Consider the following 18,211-nt stretch of genomic DNA (forward strand, 5'->3'; position numbering starts at 1 on the left):
AATCATTATTAGCCAGGCGACCACGTTATGAAGCTCTAACCGGATTCTCACTTAGTACACTGCGCGACTTCCAAAAAGTCAAACTAAATTCGATGTTCGAAGCTCGACGATGTACGATATCATGCATTAGTGGTAAACATCTACCTACACACAAATGAAATTGAATTACTTACCGAACTTTCATTGTTGTGACGTGATTTTAGATTAAATGATGTTCTCTATAATAAAAATATCAAAAATGCGCGCAATTTAATTTTCGTCAAAATCAGCGTTTTATTTTTATATTATCTATATGAGAATCAATTGACTTCAAATCCTTATGGCCTATAGAGAGATTTCTGTTTTTTATATACAATTGACAGGGTTTACAAGTCTAATGAAATATCTTTTCGTTTTTACAAAGATTCGTTTACTTGCACTATCTAAAAGTATCACTAGAAGTAATATATGCATTTCGTTCTCCTGCGATTTGCTTCAGTTAAAATTTCGCTATTTACAATTCCTTAAGATTCCCACAACGATGCTTTGTGTCAGCAGCGAAAACTGTATAATATTTTAACTAAGTACTTAAACCACTAGCTATGTATAGAATATATACCTGCAAAGAATAACTACTTATCAGTCAAGGGGGATCTTTGCTTTTATCTCTTACATCTTACTATCTCTTAAAATTTTCCCACCGCTTGTTTGCTAAAACTTAGGGATAATAAAAATAATTTGGTATATTACACACACTCGCAAACAGGAGTACGTACCATCTAATGCTCGATCATCTTTGTAATGCTAGCTTGAATTTCACGATTTTCTGCTTCACAAGTAATGCAATGACTGCCAGCTTCCATTTCCCAGTGTCGGCGGGGGGAAAACACCGATGCCAGCGATTGCATTGTACCTGAGCGATGCTCTGTTCTATTAAGGGAAACGAGCTTTCCTAACAGCAGTGTGTGTTTGTTTTGTCGTTTTGTTTTACCCCCTAATCTGCTTCTTCTGCGTTGTCGTCTCTAATAGAAAGAGAGCTATTTCGTTAAAAAGGTTTTTCTATCTATTGTGTAGTGGGAGGGTATTGGCAAAAACTTAATACGTATATGAAATCTCGTTTCTACATCTTGCCTCAGCGTTCGCTCTGTCTGAGTATGTCTAATAGAGAAAACTTCTTTCGCCTAAGGTTCTCTTTTATCTTCGCTAAATCTTTTTTTTTTTCGTTTCAGCAAAACTTTTAAAAGCTTGAACCACAAATGCAACTTTTGTCTTCTTTTACATTTTTTTTCGTTAAAATAACGGTACTATCGTCAACAAAGTCAAAACACACGCGCTTATAAGTTTCTGTGCTATGCTTAAATCTCAGCCGTAGTTGTGTTTTAAAGGTATTACAGATTTTTTAGATATCCATGTTACACAGCGATATACATTTTTGTCTGTTCCTCTCTGCTAAAAAGTTTTAAAGCTCAAGCCGAATTTTTGTTAAGCTACGATAAAATTTGGAATTTTCGATTATAATAGATTCCGCTAAGAACAAGTTTAAAGGAAAAAAAACTATCCAATTTCAACTGCTGTTTTGTTGTTCGTTTGGTTTTACATTTTAGTTTCGACTAATAAGGCCACGCATTTTTCGTCTCTCATACACAATGTAGAAGATTGTTGTTGACGTGGGAGGAGGGAAAGATGACAGAATGGCGACAGCGGAGTATATGGCAAGGCGGGGGATAGATATGTGCTATACTGAACACACACGTGTGGGTGGTGGGTGAGGCTGCGATATGAGGAGATCCTTGATTATTCAGGTGCAAGTTCGTTTTTCGCCGCAGAATCTGGCACACACACAACTGATATTGGTTTTATTGCAGTTGAGGTTTTTTATGAGTCTAGTGTTTGTTATTTCTAACGAACCTAAGTTGGAGTATAACTTTGATAGAAATTCAACATCTCTAGCTGATATACGCTGTGTAAGTACATAACAAAGCAAACGACAAAGATAAATAAATATTGCTAACACATTATCAGTTGAGTGTATCTACCTGAACAAAGAAAGAAAGCTGCCACTTTTAGGACTATGGATAGACGCTGCTCACATACACCTAAGCCGAACAGGCAGTGGATAACAAAGGGATACGAGAACGCTTACGCTAGACATGTGTTGCCAGGGCACCTTTCCGTAGATCCCCGTTCGCTGGAAGAATGAACTGACCAGGGCCAGGACTCGTCCCGGAAGTCGGTAGAGTGGGCGTTGGTTGGCTTTGCTGGGACGTCTGGTCCATGCTGGTATTTGCACCGGACGAAGATCGTACAGACTCGGGACTCGTCAGACCGGAAGTGATTCCAACAATACTGCCACTGTTAAGTCCGTTACCAACTCCCAGATTCACACCCATTGAGAGTAGTGAGTTCTGGTTACGACCTAAGCTGTAGGGTGGCGGAGCTGGTGTAACCGCCGGATTCGCCGTGCTTGGCGGTGGAAGTGGAGGCAACTGAGCAGTACTGCTACGCAGATACGGGTTGCCGTATGTGGCGCTGTAACGCGGGTCTATGCTTGGAGCGGTCATCAGAGAAGTGTCTGAAACAGTGAAGAAATTTATGAAATTATTGTCGGGAAAAAGAAACTCGTATAAACAAACATACTCATGAGGCTGTTTGACAGCATTCCCATTCCACCTCCGATGTTGGGAAGTCCATTGTCTTGCCGGAGCTCTGCTCGATTCCGCGTCAAACTTAGATTTCCGTTTGGCAATTGACCATTGGTGTTAACGTGTAGCGGCATGTTGTAGTCATGTGCATAGTCCACGTAGGGGACATAACCGCCATTGCTTTGTCCTATTTTTGCCTGCAGTGTACCGAGACCATCGGTGAAATCTCCCGAGTATCTACAAAATTAACATAAAAAATCATTAATTGCTGTACAAAATGATATGAAGGAAAATCCTACCTATAGTCACTTGGAATGCGTACTGGGCCAGCCAGCGGAACTCCTCCACCTGTGTTTCCATTGCCACTATTGTTGCTTCCACTCGACGAGCCCAGGATGTTCATTGCCAAACGAGTTGCAATACTGTCGGTTCCGGAGCACGTCTCTGAGTATTCATGATCGCGATCAATTTTTAGATCACTTACATTCGACGAACGATCGCTTTCTTTGCAAGCTTTCTCAGTGATGTAATGTTGCTGTTGGAAGAAAAAATCAATTAGTTTTCGTCAATGATTACATGGAAAGTAACCTTCGCACCTCTGGTATAACATCAGCAGGAGGAAGTTTCTTCTTGGATTTCCGCACGCAGAAGCACATCGCAATAATGATCATAATGATCACCAAAACGAATCCTCCTATCGAGCCAAAAATAATTACCGGTAGCAATATTGTATCTGTAGAATATAAAGATGATTGTCAAGTTCAGGGCAACGGGAAATGCGTTCAAACATCGAACTTACCTTTGGAGACCTTAAATTCAATCTCGATCGAGTCCATTCCGTATTCATTTATCACGGTACAGTTATAAACGCCAAAGTGTTGCTTCTGGCTATTGTTGATGATCAGGGTCGATCTGACGCCTTCCGGTTGATGGTTCTCGAGGATTGTATAGTCGTTTTCGTTGTTGATCTCTAGGCCGTTGTAGGTCCAGATGATTTGTTTCGCTTTAGGGACCGATATAGCTTCGCATTGAATTTGAGAATTGTCATTTACTGCCCCGTACTGTTGCCGCTGCGATCGGATCTGAGGGGGCCCCTTGAGGTAAAGTGAAGACATAGCTTCTATTTCCTGGAATCCCATTACGCTGGCTTTGCAGTAGTAGCTTCCGGCCGTTTCTCTTGAGGCGATGACTGTGATGTTGGCGGATGTTGACACCACTCTGTTCGATTCCTCATGAATCCAGATGATTTCCGGTGTAGGGTTACCATCGACATCGCACGCCATTGTGACCGGTCGTTCCAAGTCAGCCTCTACTGATTTTGGTCGCGATCGGAAAGTAGGCCCGTAGCTTATATCCAGAATTTCACTTTCTTCGCTTTTGCCAACCGCATTATGCACTTCGCACTTGACGACAGCATCGTGAAATTTTTTCGAGACATTGTGGATGATCTAAACAAATGGATGCAGTGTTAGAAAGGTTAAATTATTTTGCGCAACTATGTAACTCACCATTTCCGTAGTATAATCGCCAACGACCAACTCGTCACCGATGTACCACTTATAGCTGACGTCATTTGGATTAGCATCCGCATGGCAAGAGAGTCGGACCTCAGCTCCCTCGGGTATTCTACCGCCAGAAAGAGCTCCTCCAATGACGGAAACACTAACCTTCGGGGCATATTTCACTTCCAACTTCAACTTAACCGATCGATACGTACGATCAGCTGTATTCTGCGCTTGACATGTGAAGGAGGTGTTGTGGTGTTCCTTTTTTGGTGTCAGTTTAAGGATCGACTTGGCAGTATAGCGGCCAGTGTCGGTCAAAGGTTCCTTTACATATTCGATGCCTTTGGTCATAACGTTCCCAAGACCGTCGATCCAGGTGATCTATGTTTGTTGAAAGTGATGATTAGTATGTGCCAAGGCCCCAGCTATTATTAAACAACTTACCTCAGCGGCAGGTTTTCCCCCAACCGAAACGCACTCAAGTTCGATCTCGCGATCTTCGGTTGTTACTAGGAAATCCCCCTGAATGATCTTTGGTGGTTCGGGTGGAACAAGAACCGTTACCGTCGCAAAACGCGATCGAATTCCGGGGGTTCCTGATAAAGAAGTACAATTAATTTCAACTGCTCGCAGGAGTGAAAGTCGCGGAATCACTTACCATCTTTACCGGGGCTAACTTGACACTGGTACCGTGCTTCATCATCTAGCATCACCGGATAGATCTCCAGCGAGTAGTCGCCTTCTTCATCGCTGCCGACCATTGAATAGCGTTCGAAGCCACTTAGGTTACGATGCCAGCCAAGGCCGAAATCATCCTTAGTCCATTGTAACTGACCGACCTTGGACTCGACTCGACAGGGCAGAGTCACTTTGGAACCCACGATCGCAGTTTGATCCTGGGGTTCCATGGCAAACCGTTGACTGCCAGTATGAACTACTTTCGCACCACTACTGATCGAAATCAGCGCGGCCAGCAGAAGAAGGTACATTGGTGTCGTCATTGTAGGTGAGAGAAAAAAGTTTCGTTGATTTGATGTGTCTTTGCAGGGGGTTTGATCCGTGTTTTATCGTGCTGCGAGCTGATGCAGTGTTAGTAGATATGAGTGCTTGACTGTGTGTGATTGTTGCGAACAATTTGCATGCTTAGCTGCTACCGTTTGTAGAGCATTGCAAAATTAACAGGATTGGGGTGCTGCGGAATCCGCCGCAGGAGCAAACGCTATCAGAGCACCCTCGTATGATCTGAAAAAGAAAAAGGAAAATATTTTTAAGCCATCGTGCTGTGTGCTTAACAATTTATTTACATATTGAACGGATTAATGGAACTATTTGCGCCCACATCAAAATCAATCGAACGTTTTACAAATTGTTCAAAGTCAGTAAAGTCAACCAATAATCCTCATCGACGTCGGTGATCAACTTGTGGAGCAGCATAAAAACAATACTATGAGATCCAGCAGTAAATCAAATTTCAAACGACATGGGCTTCGGAACGAAGATTGCTTCATCAGTGAAGATGTGGGAAGACGAAACGCCATAAAGCGTTGCTGCTCCCAGGAGGCGCACATCTGCTGGACCTCCCAGCAGAAGCCAAACAATGTTCGTTAGTATATAAAATCAAATCTTCTGCCAACCAGTACACGCCGATAAAAATCCTCAAATTCGATTGAAAAGTCGTAAAACAGGCGGAGAAATTTACATGCTGGTTCCTCTGTTATACACACACATAGAGACCCCCTCCATTCATGTCTGCCCGCCGCTGAGCAGCAAGACTAGAAAGAAAGACATCATCGTAAAATCGGCATTCAAGTAGGATTCCGCCAAAGCCAGCTCAAATCAATTGCACATTCGAATGCTATTTCCTTCCTGCTTTATATCCAGTGTCGAATAACTTTATAGTAGACAGTCAATTACGCCCAATTATTGCCGGCTCGGTGCCATTCCGCACCTTCCTGCGAGACGGTACCGTGTATACCTACATATAGCAGGCTACTGGATCAGCACCGGCACGCGCACACAGCGCATGTTTCGACGTTGATGGTGGCTGATAAATGTTCAAAGGAACAAATGCCTACTCTGTCGACCCAAGTTGCCATTAGTAGTAAGGCCAGCAGCTTTCGCCTCTGATCTTCGAGATGGCACTCGGATGGGTCCGTCCATAAACAGTGTTAACAGTGAGCAGAGGGGAGAATAGTTTGGAGATGCACTGACGTATATAGCTGGTCAGCTTTAAAAGGAATATTTTATTCGTTGTTGATTGTGATTCTCATTCAACTCGGTCTCTGTACAACCTTGCCAAACATGGATCTAAAATTTCTGGAAGCTTTCTCTGTCAAGTAATCAAGTAAGTAATGAGCTAATTCAATGTAGTTAGAATAAAACAAAATAAAATAAGGGTTTCGCATAATCAAAGAGTTTCTGCTAGTTACGACAACTGCGGAATTTTGGTTGGTAAATTTTGGAAGTTATCGAAAAAGCGCAACCCACCCCACAACCCACAAAACCCACTAGTTAAGCAAATAATTTTAAATATCACTTAGTCATCCAATAAATTTAAACCCAACACATATACTTTTTGATACATGGGTCATTCCACGCGAAGTGATCAAGGCACGTGTAATCGATCTTCACGGATTCGACCCAAATTTGGAGGAATTTTTTATCTAGGGCTAATATATAAAGACCCAAATTTTTGTGTCAATTGAACCACCCCTCGGGTCATGGGGGTACCCCCCCCCCGTTTTGACAAATTGCCAAAACCTTTGATTTTCTTTTGATCATATATCTTGTTCAATTTACTCTAGAATCTAACCGCCAGATGGTTTTTGAAGAAAATTCAAGGAGTTCAAACATGACTTTTCGTGAAGTAGACGACAAATGATGAAAAACTACGTTTTTGGTTGCTTCTAGCAGATCCGGGTCGATTTTCATGACCGTTTGAAGATTTTTTCAATTTTGACCAATAAAAATGGATTTTAATATGAGAAAAATAGCGAGTTTTTCCCTTCAAATCGGTGTATCTCAGGATGCGCTCAAATTATATTGAGATTATAAGTGTTTCTTATATAAAAATATCCGAGGAACACGATGGCATTAGAATTTTCAAAATTAATATGTATATATATATATATATATATATATATATATATATATATATATATATATATATATATATATATATATATATATATATATATATATATATATATATATATATATATATATATATATATATATATATATATATATATATATATATATATATATATATATATATATATATATATATATATATATATATATATATATATATATATATATATATATATATATATATATATACATATTGAAAGACAAACTATTTAACTGAAAAAATCGCATAGTTGGCAGCACTGCCGCCAAAAATTAATATTTTTTCTAGACTCCTTGAATAATTTTCTTCAAAAGTCATCTTGCGGTTTGATTCTAGAGTCAATAGAACCGGAGATATATGAGAAAATCAAGGGTTTTGGTAATTTGTCAAAACGGGGGGTGCTCCCATGACCCGATGGGTGGTTCAATTGACACAAAAATTTGAGTTTTTGTATATTGGCCCTAGATGAACAATTCCTCCAAATTTGGTTCAAATCCGTGAAGGTCGATTTCAAGTTTGCATCTTTTTTTGATCACTTCGCGTGGAATGACCTGTATATAACGAATATAAAACATATTATAGAGTTAGTTCAATAAATATGAAGGGTATATTTCATTTAATGCGTTTATGGAAATACGGAATGAATATAATACAATGTTCGGAATATAATGCATTTAATAGATATACCATGACTGCGACGAATATAATAAGTACATATATTGTAATCTAATTGTAATCCATATTATGTACTATTCGACAATTAGTATGAAAACAATGAATATAATGATGTATTGAACGCTTCCGTACCAGACGAATATGTTGTTGTGAAATTTATTGAAAATGCTGAAAAAATGTAGAAGTGCGAAATTCCACTTTTTCAGCCAATAACACCAATGTATATAACGCGTACATGTTTCAAGAATTTTTAAAGCATGAATGCTTTACATATGCATTTAGTGCTATTATAGAGCAAAGATAAAGCCAACACAATGCAATGGTGTGTGTTTATTCGAAAATCAAATTCCGTTGGGTTTACAATTCATCAAATATTATTAGACGAGAATTACAATTACGGCTCTAAACAGAATTTTATATTTCCTCCGTTTTGTTCATCATACGGAAAAGGTTAGCGTTGCAGGGAATGACGGCTAATCGCAGATTTCGAATAGCATTAGCAGTAACAAAACAGTTAACAGGGCTTTTTAAATTGACAGTTCTACATTGGTGCTATATAATAGCATTAGTAATGCATAAAGCGAGCTGTCAATCTCGGCACTGTACCGGTACAATATTTCGTCTTTTCTGGCATTATATCAGCAATAAATCAGTAATAAGCGGTTAAGACTTTAAAAGAATGCTCCATATGCAGATCTAAAGCAGATATAAGGCTATGTCTTATTGGTTGCTTGAGAATAGGTTACTTATACTAGCCATGAAAATATTAAGCATCGTATCATTAAAAACATTCGTATTTCAATTTTAACAGCAGTTGGTAAGAAATTCAAAATCTAGAAATAAAAGATATTGTGTGACGCTTCTCTTAGCACTGCACAATGTAGAAGTGCAAAACTTGGCAGAATTAACAAGTGGTAATCTGATCTTCATAAATGCATGACGTTGTTTGAGGATGAAGAGTGCCTTGGTTAAGGGGAAATGATACAGTAGGGCATCCGACATTTGGTCATTGTTTAGACCAGAAAAATGTCTGTATTCCGTGATGTGTTTATGGCGGATTTAGTACACTAAGCGCGAAGTTTCTTATGTCTCAAATATTTTAATAGATTTACGGTATTCACATGCTCAGTGCGAACTTGTTAACATCGAGGCTACTATGCGTAAACAGATACATGGTGCGGTTCTTTCCGAACTTTGTACACATGTAGTCTAAAACATATAATCATTTTTGTTAAAAATAAATTGAAACTTGAATCGAAATATTGAAACGACACTTGAATTGGTTCAATCATGACTTTGCTGTGCCGCATTTCCCGCGGCTAGTATCATTGCGCTTGGTTATCTGATGCTTGATGAACGCTTTAACCACATGGGATACGAATCAATGTGCGATTCCGATTCATCGATAAGAGGCATTGGAGAAATTGATGAAACAATGGCAATATATATATTTTGACCTGTAAATGACTTTCAATGCAACTTTCTGCCATTTGTAGCAAAAATTGACTTTAAAAATTAAGTATTAACTGGCAGTCATAATCTGCACAAGAAAATGCAATAATCCGCTTACCTCTAAATGGCTATTAGGATAAAATTCAGTTTCGAAATTATGTTTATACCTATTATTCTTCTTCTAGTTTTTTAATCAATACGTAATGACCGCCTTAGTAAAAATCTTGAACTCAGCATAAAACCATGTTTTCGTTAATCATACAATTCATATACTTCGAAGTTTCAAAGTTTATTGCAAGATTTTTGGAACTAGTTTTTTCACGTTCGAGTGTTTGTTTTGGTAGTGGTTGATGTTCTTTGGTTAATGGCTTCCAAGCAGAGATTTCCATAGTCTGCAGTTTGTTTCCAGTTCTGACACATGACAATCTGATTGCCATAGATGCGCAGCGTGAACTGAGCATCAGAAATCCATAGTTACGAAAGAAGGAATTTTAGCACCGGAAATCCGTAGCGAAGGCCGAGTAAGAATTGTTGGAATTACTAGTATTATTATGAATATGCGGTTTCTATATCACTGTTAGGTGGATACAATCAGTAATATCCTCGTAAATATTTCGTGTGATGAATAAAAAAATAATTCTATTCGAAAACAAATATTTCTTTTGTGTTTCGATTTTTCATAAAATTCGATTTAACGTATATGATTGAATCGGAAAATGTATGTTAAATCGAGGTATACCTGTATTTGCAATAAAGTCATAGCTCTGGTTTATTGACATCAATATAATACTGATGATATTCAAATGTAGTAGGATTCATACGATTTTTGAAGGTGACATTTATAGGAATGGCTTGTAGCCAATAACGATGATATTTTACTATTTTTAAGGCTTGTCTGTCACCTGCGTCTATTTTACGCGTAGTAGGTGTTTTTTAATTTAAATTGCTTATCAGTGGCGTAGCCCAAATTAATATAAACGTACATATCACAAATTATAGATGAATTTCAATTTCAAATTACCTCCTTAAAATCTTAGCGACAATTTTAATTCCGAAACCCGCTTCATAACTAATTTGCAACAAAAATTGTCTGGGTTTTTGTTGCCAACTAGTTGTGAAGTAGTTGCCGCAACAAAAATTGCTACTTGGGACGTTATTAGATGTTATAAATCCCGCGATAAAACACATCATCAGTTCGAACCAGCATGGTGTTGTAAGAAAGCGCTCAATAGCTATTAATCTGATGAACGGCAACAGATCGATGCAGTATATGTACACTTTTCGAAAGATTTCGATCGCGTTCCTCATCAACTTGCTGGGGAAAAACTAAGACGCAATGGACTTCCGGATCGGGTGACAAATTGGATTTCAACAATCCCTTCAAATCGCAGTTATCCTGTGACTTGGAGCTACCCTCTTAGATCCATTCCACAATACATCGGGCGTTCCTCAAGGAAGTCATCTCGGGCCTGTTCTTTGTGTGCTTTTCATGAACGATCTCTGCAGTGAATTGTCGTCGACTAAAGTCATGTATGCGGATGATCTGAAAATGTATCGTGTTACAACATCTATGGTGGACCTCGAAAGGGTCATGAATTGGTGTGACAGAAACGGAATGAGTGTGAACATTCATTTTTTTAAATTTTCTTGGTCAAGTCTCCCCTGATATCAGAAAAAACTTTTATAACTTATAAACCTATAAAAATTCTGCAAAAAACATGAATACGCACCACACTGCTACACATTAAGATTCAATAATTTTTGAAGGATTGAAATCGTTTTTAGAGATTTGCGTAGGTTTAACTGAAAACCTGGTCAAATCGCCCCATGTTCCTCTATATGATAAATCTTCCTAGCTGTTTATAAACGATAAAATTCACATTCTGTCCAAGGCTTACAATAAAAAGTAATATTTAAGTGAACTGGTTTTCAGAAAATTTTCTAAATATTGTTCGATATGCTGTAGGCACGTTACCTTCATATTTTTACTACAGTTGTTTTAAATGACATTATCGACAACTTTGCTGAGGACACCAAGACTCTTACTATTTTTTATAGAGAAAATGCTTCATGAATACTTCTAGAAGAATTAATCACTAAAATTATCAAAAGATGTGCTGTTTCATGTTGGAAAAGTTCTTCGAAGTTGAGTTTTTAAACATATGTTCCACATTAAATGTGCCATGTACCCAAATAACGGGTATAATTTTAGTACAACGCTAAATTATACCCTAAATAGGGTTACGCTAATTTAGCGCACCTTGCAAAAAGCAAAATAAAAACGTCTGCATTCGAGACGTCAGTCTCTCTTTGCAGTACGCGATTACAAAATGATTTGAAGTGTTCTTAATTAGTAAAGAAAGAATTCCTTTTCTCGGTTCTTCGACGAGTAACAGTGTTTCGGTAGTTCACTATCCTGCTTTCACCTCAGAAGCTGTGCCTGCCTCTGCTGGTCCACCTCCCGGGCGGACGGAACATTACAAAATGATCACTTTGACTTGATTGAAATGTTATAAAAGAAAGTTATCTATGGTCTGAAAGCTATTTTATATTGTATTCTTCTACTTTGTGGACTGGAATGGCATCTATTAGACTACTCATGTTTCAGAACCTTCAAAAATTTAGGAAACTTACATTAAATTTTAGCATATCAAAAAAAATTATGGTTTTAATATCAAAACAGTAGTTTTTTTTAATCAGTTCGTTAATTAGATAGACACGTTTGAGTTAGTTCGATTCTGACAAGTAATATCACATGAATAGAGGTACAGAATCACATAGATTTCGGTGTTAGAAATATGCGCATTGATTTTAACATAATTTTCAACCAAATTTTCGACTAAAGCAATGTACATACAATTCGCTTAAATTTCATTATTTTTTGTTGTGTGCATCACAAACAGCGGCAGATACAAAAGATAATCTGAATAGTGGTCGCCATGGCAAAGTTTCTCTCAACGGAAAAAAAGAAATTTTACAAAATTCCTCTTTATTTATTGGCGACCCCCGATGCAACACACCGGCGTAGAAACTATCATCCCTCTCGTTTACCTAACGTTGAATTCCATCAAAGATCAACCTCCCTTCCGTTGGCGTTGGCTTGATAATACCGGTCGGCCTATATTGCATGCAGGTACGGTTTAAGCGGAAGAAATATAGTGCAAAAAGGAGAAATTTTTCTAGTGGCATTCATAACTTTATTGCATTCATTAGAGACTGGTTCGCTGTTTGTTGATTATCGCTTGCCGTAAACGTGTTTACTTTTTATCTACTCTCCAATTTGCAACAACTTCCAAGTGGATGAGCTTGAGCGACCCCACCCCCCCAAACCCCCCGTCCTACACCTAGTTAGCGGACCTAAAGCAAAGATTTTCGTATTTTTCCCGAATGACCGACTCTGGTGACGGTGGCAACATTGAACACTTTCGCACTGCCTCATTGCAGACGAATTGAAAGAAAACGCATTTAATTAAGCGCACAAAGTGGTTGACTCTTACCACGGCGCGGTTTGACTGAGGAACTGTGAAGAGCGCCATAATAAACTGTGCTTTTGAAAACGGGAATCTAATGAAGCGAACAAAATTGCTGAGTGGGTAGAACATTTGAGGGAAAGTGGCTGGTGAATGCAAAGAAAAAACTTATTTTCAAATCATCTGCAACTACTTAGGTTGGTTATTGTATTAGGATACAAGTTAATACTGGGTTAGGGTTCTATCTCTTCAACTTTGTCAGGTAACATAGCAGGCTGAAAATGCATTGGAATTGGACTCTGGATGGCAAGAAAGCTGATTTCCTTATTCGAAACCGAATAAATAGGGTACCAATAACAACTCGGCTAAAACAAGTGGATAGCGCCTGAATTGATATATGATTACTATACAGATTTTGTTGGCTATTTTCGACTAATTTAAGACTAAGGGAAACGAAAGCAATGAAATTGAAAGATGGATAGGTATTCTAGAGCGAATCGGTTATAAGCTTAGAAAGGAAAATTACTCAATTCAAGCGGATAAAACTGTGTTCAGTAAGCTTTCTCCATTAAATTACCAATGTTGTTTATAAACAACATGTCTATGAACATATATAACTGCAGTTTCACGAATATTTTACTGTCAACAACACTGAAGCTAACCTTAACTATTACTTTTCATGTAATAATGTAATACCAACATTTCTAATAATATCTGAGCAACTAATATTATTGATAAATAAATAAAATATAATATGCCTTCGTTGTCTGTTGTCATGTTTCAATGAATTAAAACTGATTAATGAAACATATCAATCCTAACTAACTTCTACTACCTTTCTATTGCAATTGGACCATTTTAAATAGATTAGAAGAATTAAGAATAGCATCCACTGGTAAAATAAGGTAGCATTGCAGTTTAAAGTAGAAGTAGTTGTGGAGACTTTAGCATAATAAAAACCTTTGCGAAAGGTTTGCCTTGTATTTCTACAGATTCCAGGCCGATTCTTAGCGTAAAGAACAATTGCAGAGAATCTATTGGAATTGAGAAACCTTCCTGGTTGGATCTCAAACATGCGATTCTTGATTATATATATAATAATAAAATTAAATAAATTAAACAAAACAGAACAGCCTGAATGATGCCTAATGAAACTTTTAACTCCATTCTTCTGTAAGAGGGAGGGATTGAAAATACAACCGAAGAATAAACCAATTACATTTAGAAAGGATAATCTACCACTCACAAAGACGGTCGCTCTTCTACGCAAGAAAAAACCGTCCTCAAACTAATCATAATGAATTGTAGCTCTGAAGCCAACGACAAACGCCTAAGGCAATCAATCAGTCAATTCCCATTCGGCAGAACACCTTCGCTTCACCACAATCCTCCTTTTTTCGGACAGAAATTTTCTCGCAAACAATCCAACAATAGCAACAACAACACACACACGGAAGAATTCACTCAACTGTGTCATTGGTGTCTAATCCTCTAGCCAGTGCAAAGTACCATCACTCACCAAATTTTTGCCTTTATCGAGAAAACTCACTCGCAAAAAAGGGGTGCGCTCTGGTAGTATATTGTAGCAGCTGATGGAAATACCGGCCGAAGGGCGGCTAGCGAAGGTAAGCTTCTTACGGGCTTCCCTACTATTGAACTCACGCCACTTGGAGGAAAATAATCCTTTTTTACGTTCATAGAATATGTATAGAAGACCACAGACAGACTGCCGCTTTGAAATGGGACGAAGGGGGGTTAGAGTTTCGTAAGCTCCTCTTTTTAATAAAGGACATCCAGACGACAACTACGATGACGACCAGAAACGGTAGCGTTAGTGGTTTCCGTTCCATTTTGGGCTTGGTGGGCCAGCAAGCATAATGGCGGAAGGGCGCAACTCTATATGCTACTATTTAAGCCGAGCCGCTGCCAGCTGGTCCGGGCGAACATTGATGAAAAAGTGTCACGGAAGCGTTACAAGGGGTATTGTTTCAGTTTCAATTAGGCTTACAGCCGATATTCTGGCTTGGGCTCGCCGTTTTTACGTGTCCGGTGAGGAATTTCTTTTGTGCTGCTAAGCGCACACCAATGAATAGGCGGGGAAATCGAATTTTGCATCAGGTAGATGAGGTACAGTGAGTTTTCATAAATTATTGATTTGTAAATTGTTTGGTGGAGACGCACGTTTACCTTGTGTTTAGCTTATAAAAGTAGTTTTGTAGTCTGGGCGAAGAGTATTGAATTTGTATTCCGGTATCAAAAGACTTATGAATCATTGTTAGAGAATCACACATTTCTTGTTCTGTTTATTTGTTACAAACTAAAACTAGTGTCCAAATCGAGAATCTTTACAGTAATCACAACCAGTACCGTCTTTACTTTTGGGCATATTGGGTTAAGGCCAAGAGCATTGAGATTTAGGGAGTCCCTGGAGTTTAATGTTTCCCGCACTTAAGAAAGACATAAAATCATCCTTTGGTTACATAAAAGATAGGTGCGTAATGTCAGATACAGAATTAGATCTAAGTAAAATACACTTTAGACTGTTATTTCGAATGTTGCAGTTTTACGTGCTTTTCACAGCTAGTAGTAAAGTCATTATTGATTTTATTCATAGATTTAGGAACATTATTCAGAGTTCGGCTAAACGACGTGAACTGATTCATTATTTATTACATCTTGAACATGATCTGGTTTTCATCGTTGTGAATTAATTCGCAAAATCAAAACATATTACCTCGTGATTTTTTGCAGATTTTTTCCGTGATCGTTTTTTTTTTTGGTCAAGTCTCCCCACTGCTGGGAGACTTGACCAAGGCGTGAGGAGACTTGACCAAGAGAATTTTGAAAAATCATAACAAAAAAATGACATAAAACATACTGTAATTATTTTTTTCCATATTGTCGAGATCCTTAGGTAGCAGTAAAAAATATAAAAGGGGTTGCATTTGATAAATTTTGATTTTTAATGCATTTCTTTTTAAGGATAAACTGTACTGTTTGCATTGTGTTCACACGTCACGAAATCAGTCCTATTATTGCTAACTTGGTTTACTAATACTAAAATATAAAGGCTTATGTCTGAGGTGGGATTTTTGTATAGCATGATTAACATTAACAGTAGATACCAAAGTATAATAAAAATCAGGAATTTTGTATCTTTCTTCAGCTAATTGCCACTTGGTCAAGTCTCCCCATAAAATCTTGGTCAAGTCTCCTCAACATTAGTTATTTCGTTCAATGTCATGCAAATTCTAGTAATAACTATTCCAATGTTCTAATTTATGTAAAATCATTTCACTGCTTCACAAGGATTAAGATGGTATATTAGTACATTAAAAGTAATTAGTAGTCGAGTAGATGTGTCCATACAAAGTTTGATAAAAAATTACATCATTTAATGCAAATTTATTAATCACGTAATATTTTTTGCATGGAAAAGATTTTTCATTCCAAACTTTTAAAATTACCTTAAGGGATCGAAACAAGTATAAAAATATTTTTGAAAAAAATTTAAGAATAAATAGAAGATGCCATTGCCAAAAATAGAATTTTGTGCTTGGTCAAGTCTCCCCATGTTCCCCTATGCACCACGACATCTAATATCAATACGTCAAAATAAAGATTTCGGTAAATATGGATCTTGATCGAATGGAAATTCGTCTACATAATTTGGCGCCTCGTACTAGTACGGATTACATTAAGGGTCCATCAATAAATGACGTAGCATTATATGGGGGTGGGGGAGCTTTGTATTTTGTGATAATGTGTGACGATAGGGGGTAAGGGGTCATGTCATGCTACGTAGCTTTTTAAAGGGGAATAGGAGCTGACCTGATGTCACGACAATCTTACCCGTTTCATCAGACTAACGTCGTTTTTTATTTTTTTAAATTTTTTTTACGGAGTCAAGAGGGGAGGGTTACCGTCAACCTACTTAATTATCAGGGGGTATTTAGAGATTTGTGACGAAATGCTTGTGACACTCGGGGAAACCCTTTTCCGGCATTCTCAACCAACCTATACCATCTTACTGGACTTTTGAGGGCAGATCATCTTAAGGTGTTAACTACATACAAAGAACCCTATGTGCATACATTGGGCAGATGCTCACGTACTAGTTCTGTAACCAGCTGGCAACCATCACAACCATCAAACAGCTAATATGTCATAGACAGCTGGCCAAAAAGTAAATCCGGAGAAACAATATTCCACAGTATCCACAGCCAATAGTTAACATACCTAGGGAAGAAATAAACCAGAAAGAACCCGCGCAAACGAAAAGCCCATAATACACCCATGCTCATGGGGTTAGACATGAGTGTTTGAAACGAGTTCAACCCATGATAACACCATCACCGTGGTCCGGTAGATCCCATATAAAATACCATATGTTGCTGTATTTATGGGTTATTGAGTCCATTTTATGGTGTCTTGATGGTTGTGAATTTTGGTACGGACCATGTTTAAGGTCTTTTCAAGGGGCTATGTGGTGTTTGAACCCATAAGTATTTGCTCGGGAAGACGGCTATACCAGAGTTACTTGAAAATCCAAAAGCATTAAACATGTAACAGCGAAAATCAAAGTTCCAGCGATGAAGAAATGAACACAAATACAAGCGAGGTAGAAGGCAGACGTAATGATCAGCAAGCGGCAGAAGGTAAAGCTGACCATTTCTCATCATCAAGAAAGAAATAGCCCAGGATAGTCGATAGAATTTTTTGTATTTTTTGCCTACTTTGAATTGAAACTAGAATTGATTTTTTTTAAATGCACATTATTTTATTTTTGTCTGTATGCTTTTTGAAGCATAAAACAGTAAACCGTCACAGTCAAACTCTACATATAACAAGCGAACAAATTAATCGTCGCCACCACTCTAAATCACACCAAACAATCCAGCCTGGTCGGACATTCCAATATTCCGTATTCCGGTCTGGATGCACAGTTCTGAAATTATTAAAAATTTACAAGCTTTTGGTATTCGATTGGAATTTGTAAACGACAGCTCTGCCCGAGAAAGCTTGAAAATTTCAATTTTTCGTGCCGTTTTGGGCAAAATCATTTCATACTTTACTAATGAAGATATATTCACTTCGAAATCATATATAAAAACGGCTAACATTTGTCTGACTAAATAATGCAAAATTAGTTATTACATTAATTGTGCAGATATTATAGACGATCTAAATCGCTTCTTCTTTTTTTGTTATTCCTAAAGAGCATTCTTGAATTCTGCGAGAAACAGCAATTAAAATATTCTGAAAACTCGTTCTGCTGTTGAAACAAAATTATTGAAATATAATAATTCAGCATACGAATATTAAATTCAAAATTCCAACTTATGAACAAGCGTT

At 37.8% G+C, this 18,211-nt stretch overlaps 1 protein-coding gene across 1 annotated transcript in view; it reads right to left on the bottom strand.

Moving 5' to 3' along the window:
* Positions 1-248: 248 nt before the first annotated feature.
* LOC131677022 (irregular chiasm C-roughest protein-like) overlaps positions 249-18,211 on the bottom strand; it is a 119,867-nt gene continuing 101,904 nt past the window's right edge. Inside the window, exons 2-9 of the mRNA XM_058956528.1 lie at positions 4,785-5,368; positions 4,571-4,722; positions 4,130-4,507; positions 3,421-4,069; positions 3,218-3,354; positions 2,921-3,156; positions 2,617-2,858; positions 249-2,551 (exon numbers count right to left, since the gene is read on the bottom strand). Coding sequence (XP_058812511.1) covers positions 2,124-2,551; positions 2,617-2,858; positions 2,921-3,156; positions 3,218-3,354; positions 3,421-4,069; positions 4,130-4,507; positions 4,571-4,722; positions 4,785-5,127 — 2,565 coding nt within the window. The 5' untranslated portion in view covers positions 5,128-5,368 and the 3' untranslated portion in view covers positions 249-2,123. The remainder of the gene's footprint in view (positions 2,552-2,616; positions 2,859-2,920; positions 3,157-3,217; positions 3,355-3,420; positions 4,070-4,129; positions 4,508-4,570; positions 4,723-4,784; positions 5,369-18,211) is intronic.

Source organism: Topomyia yanbarensis, chromosome 1, assembly GCF_030247195.1.
Source record: "Topomyia yanbarensis strain Yona2022 chromosome 1, ASM3024719v1, whole genome shotgun sequence".
NCBI lineage: Eukaryota > Metazoa > Arthropoda > Insecta > Diptera > Culicidae > Topomyia > Topomyia yanbarensis.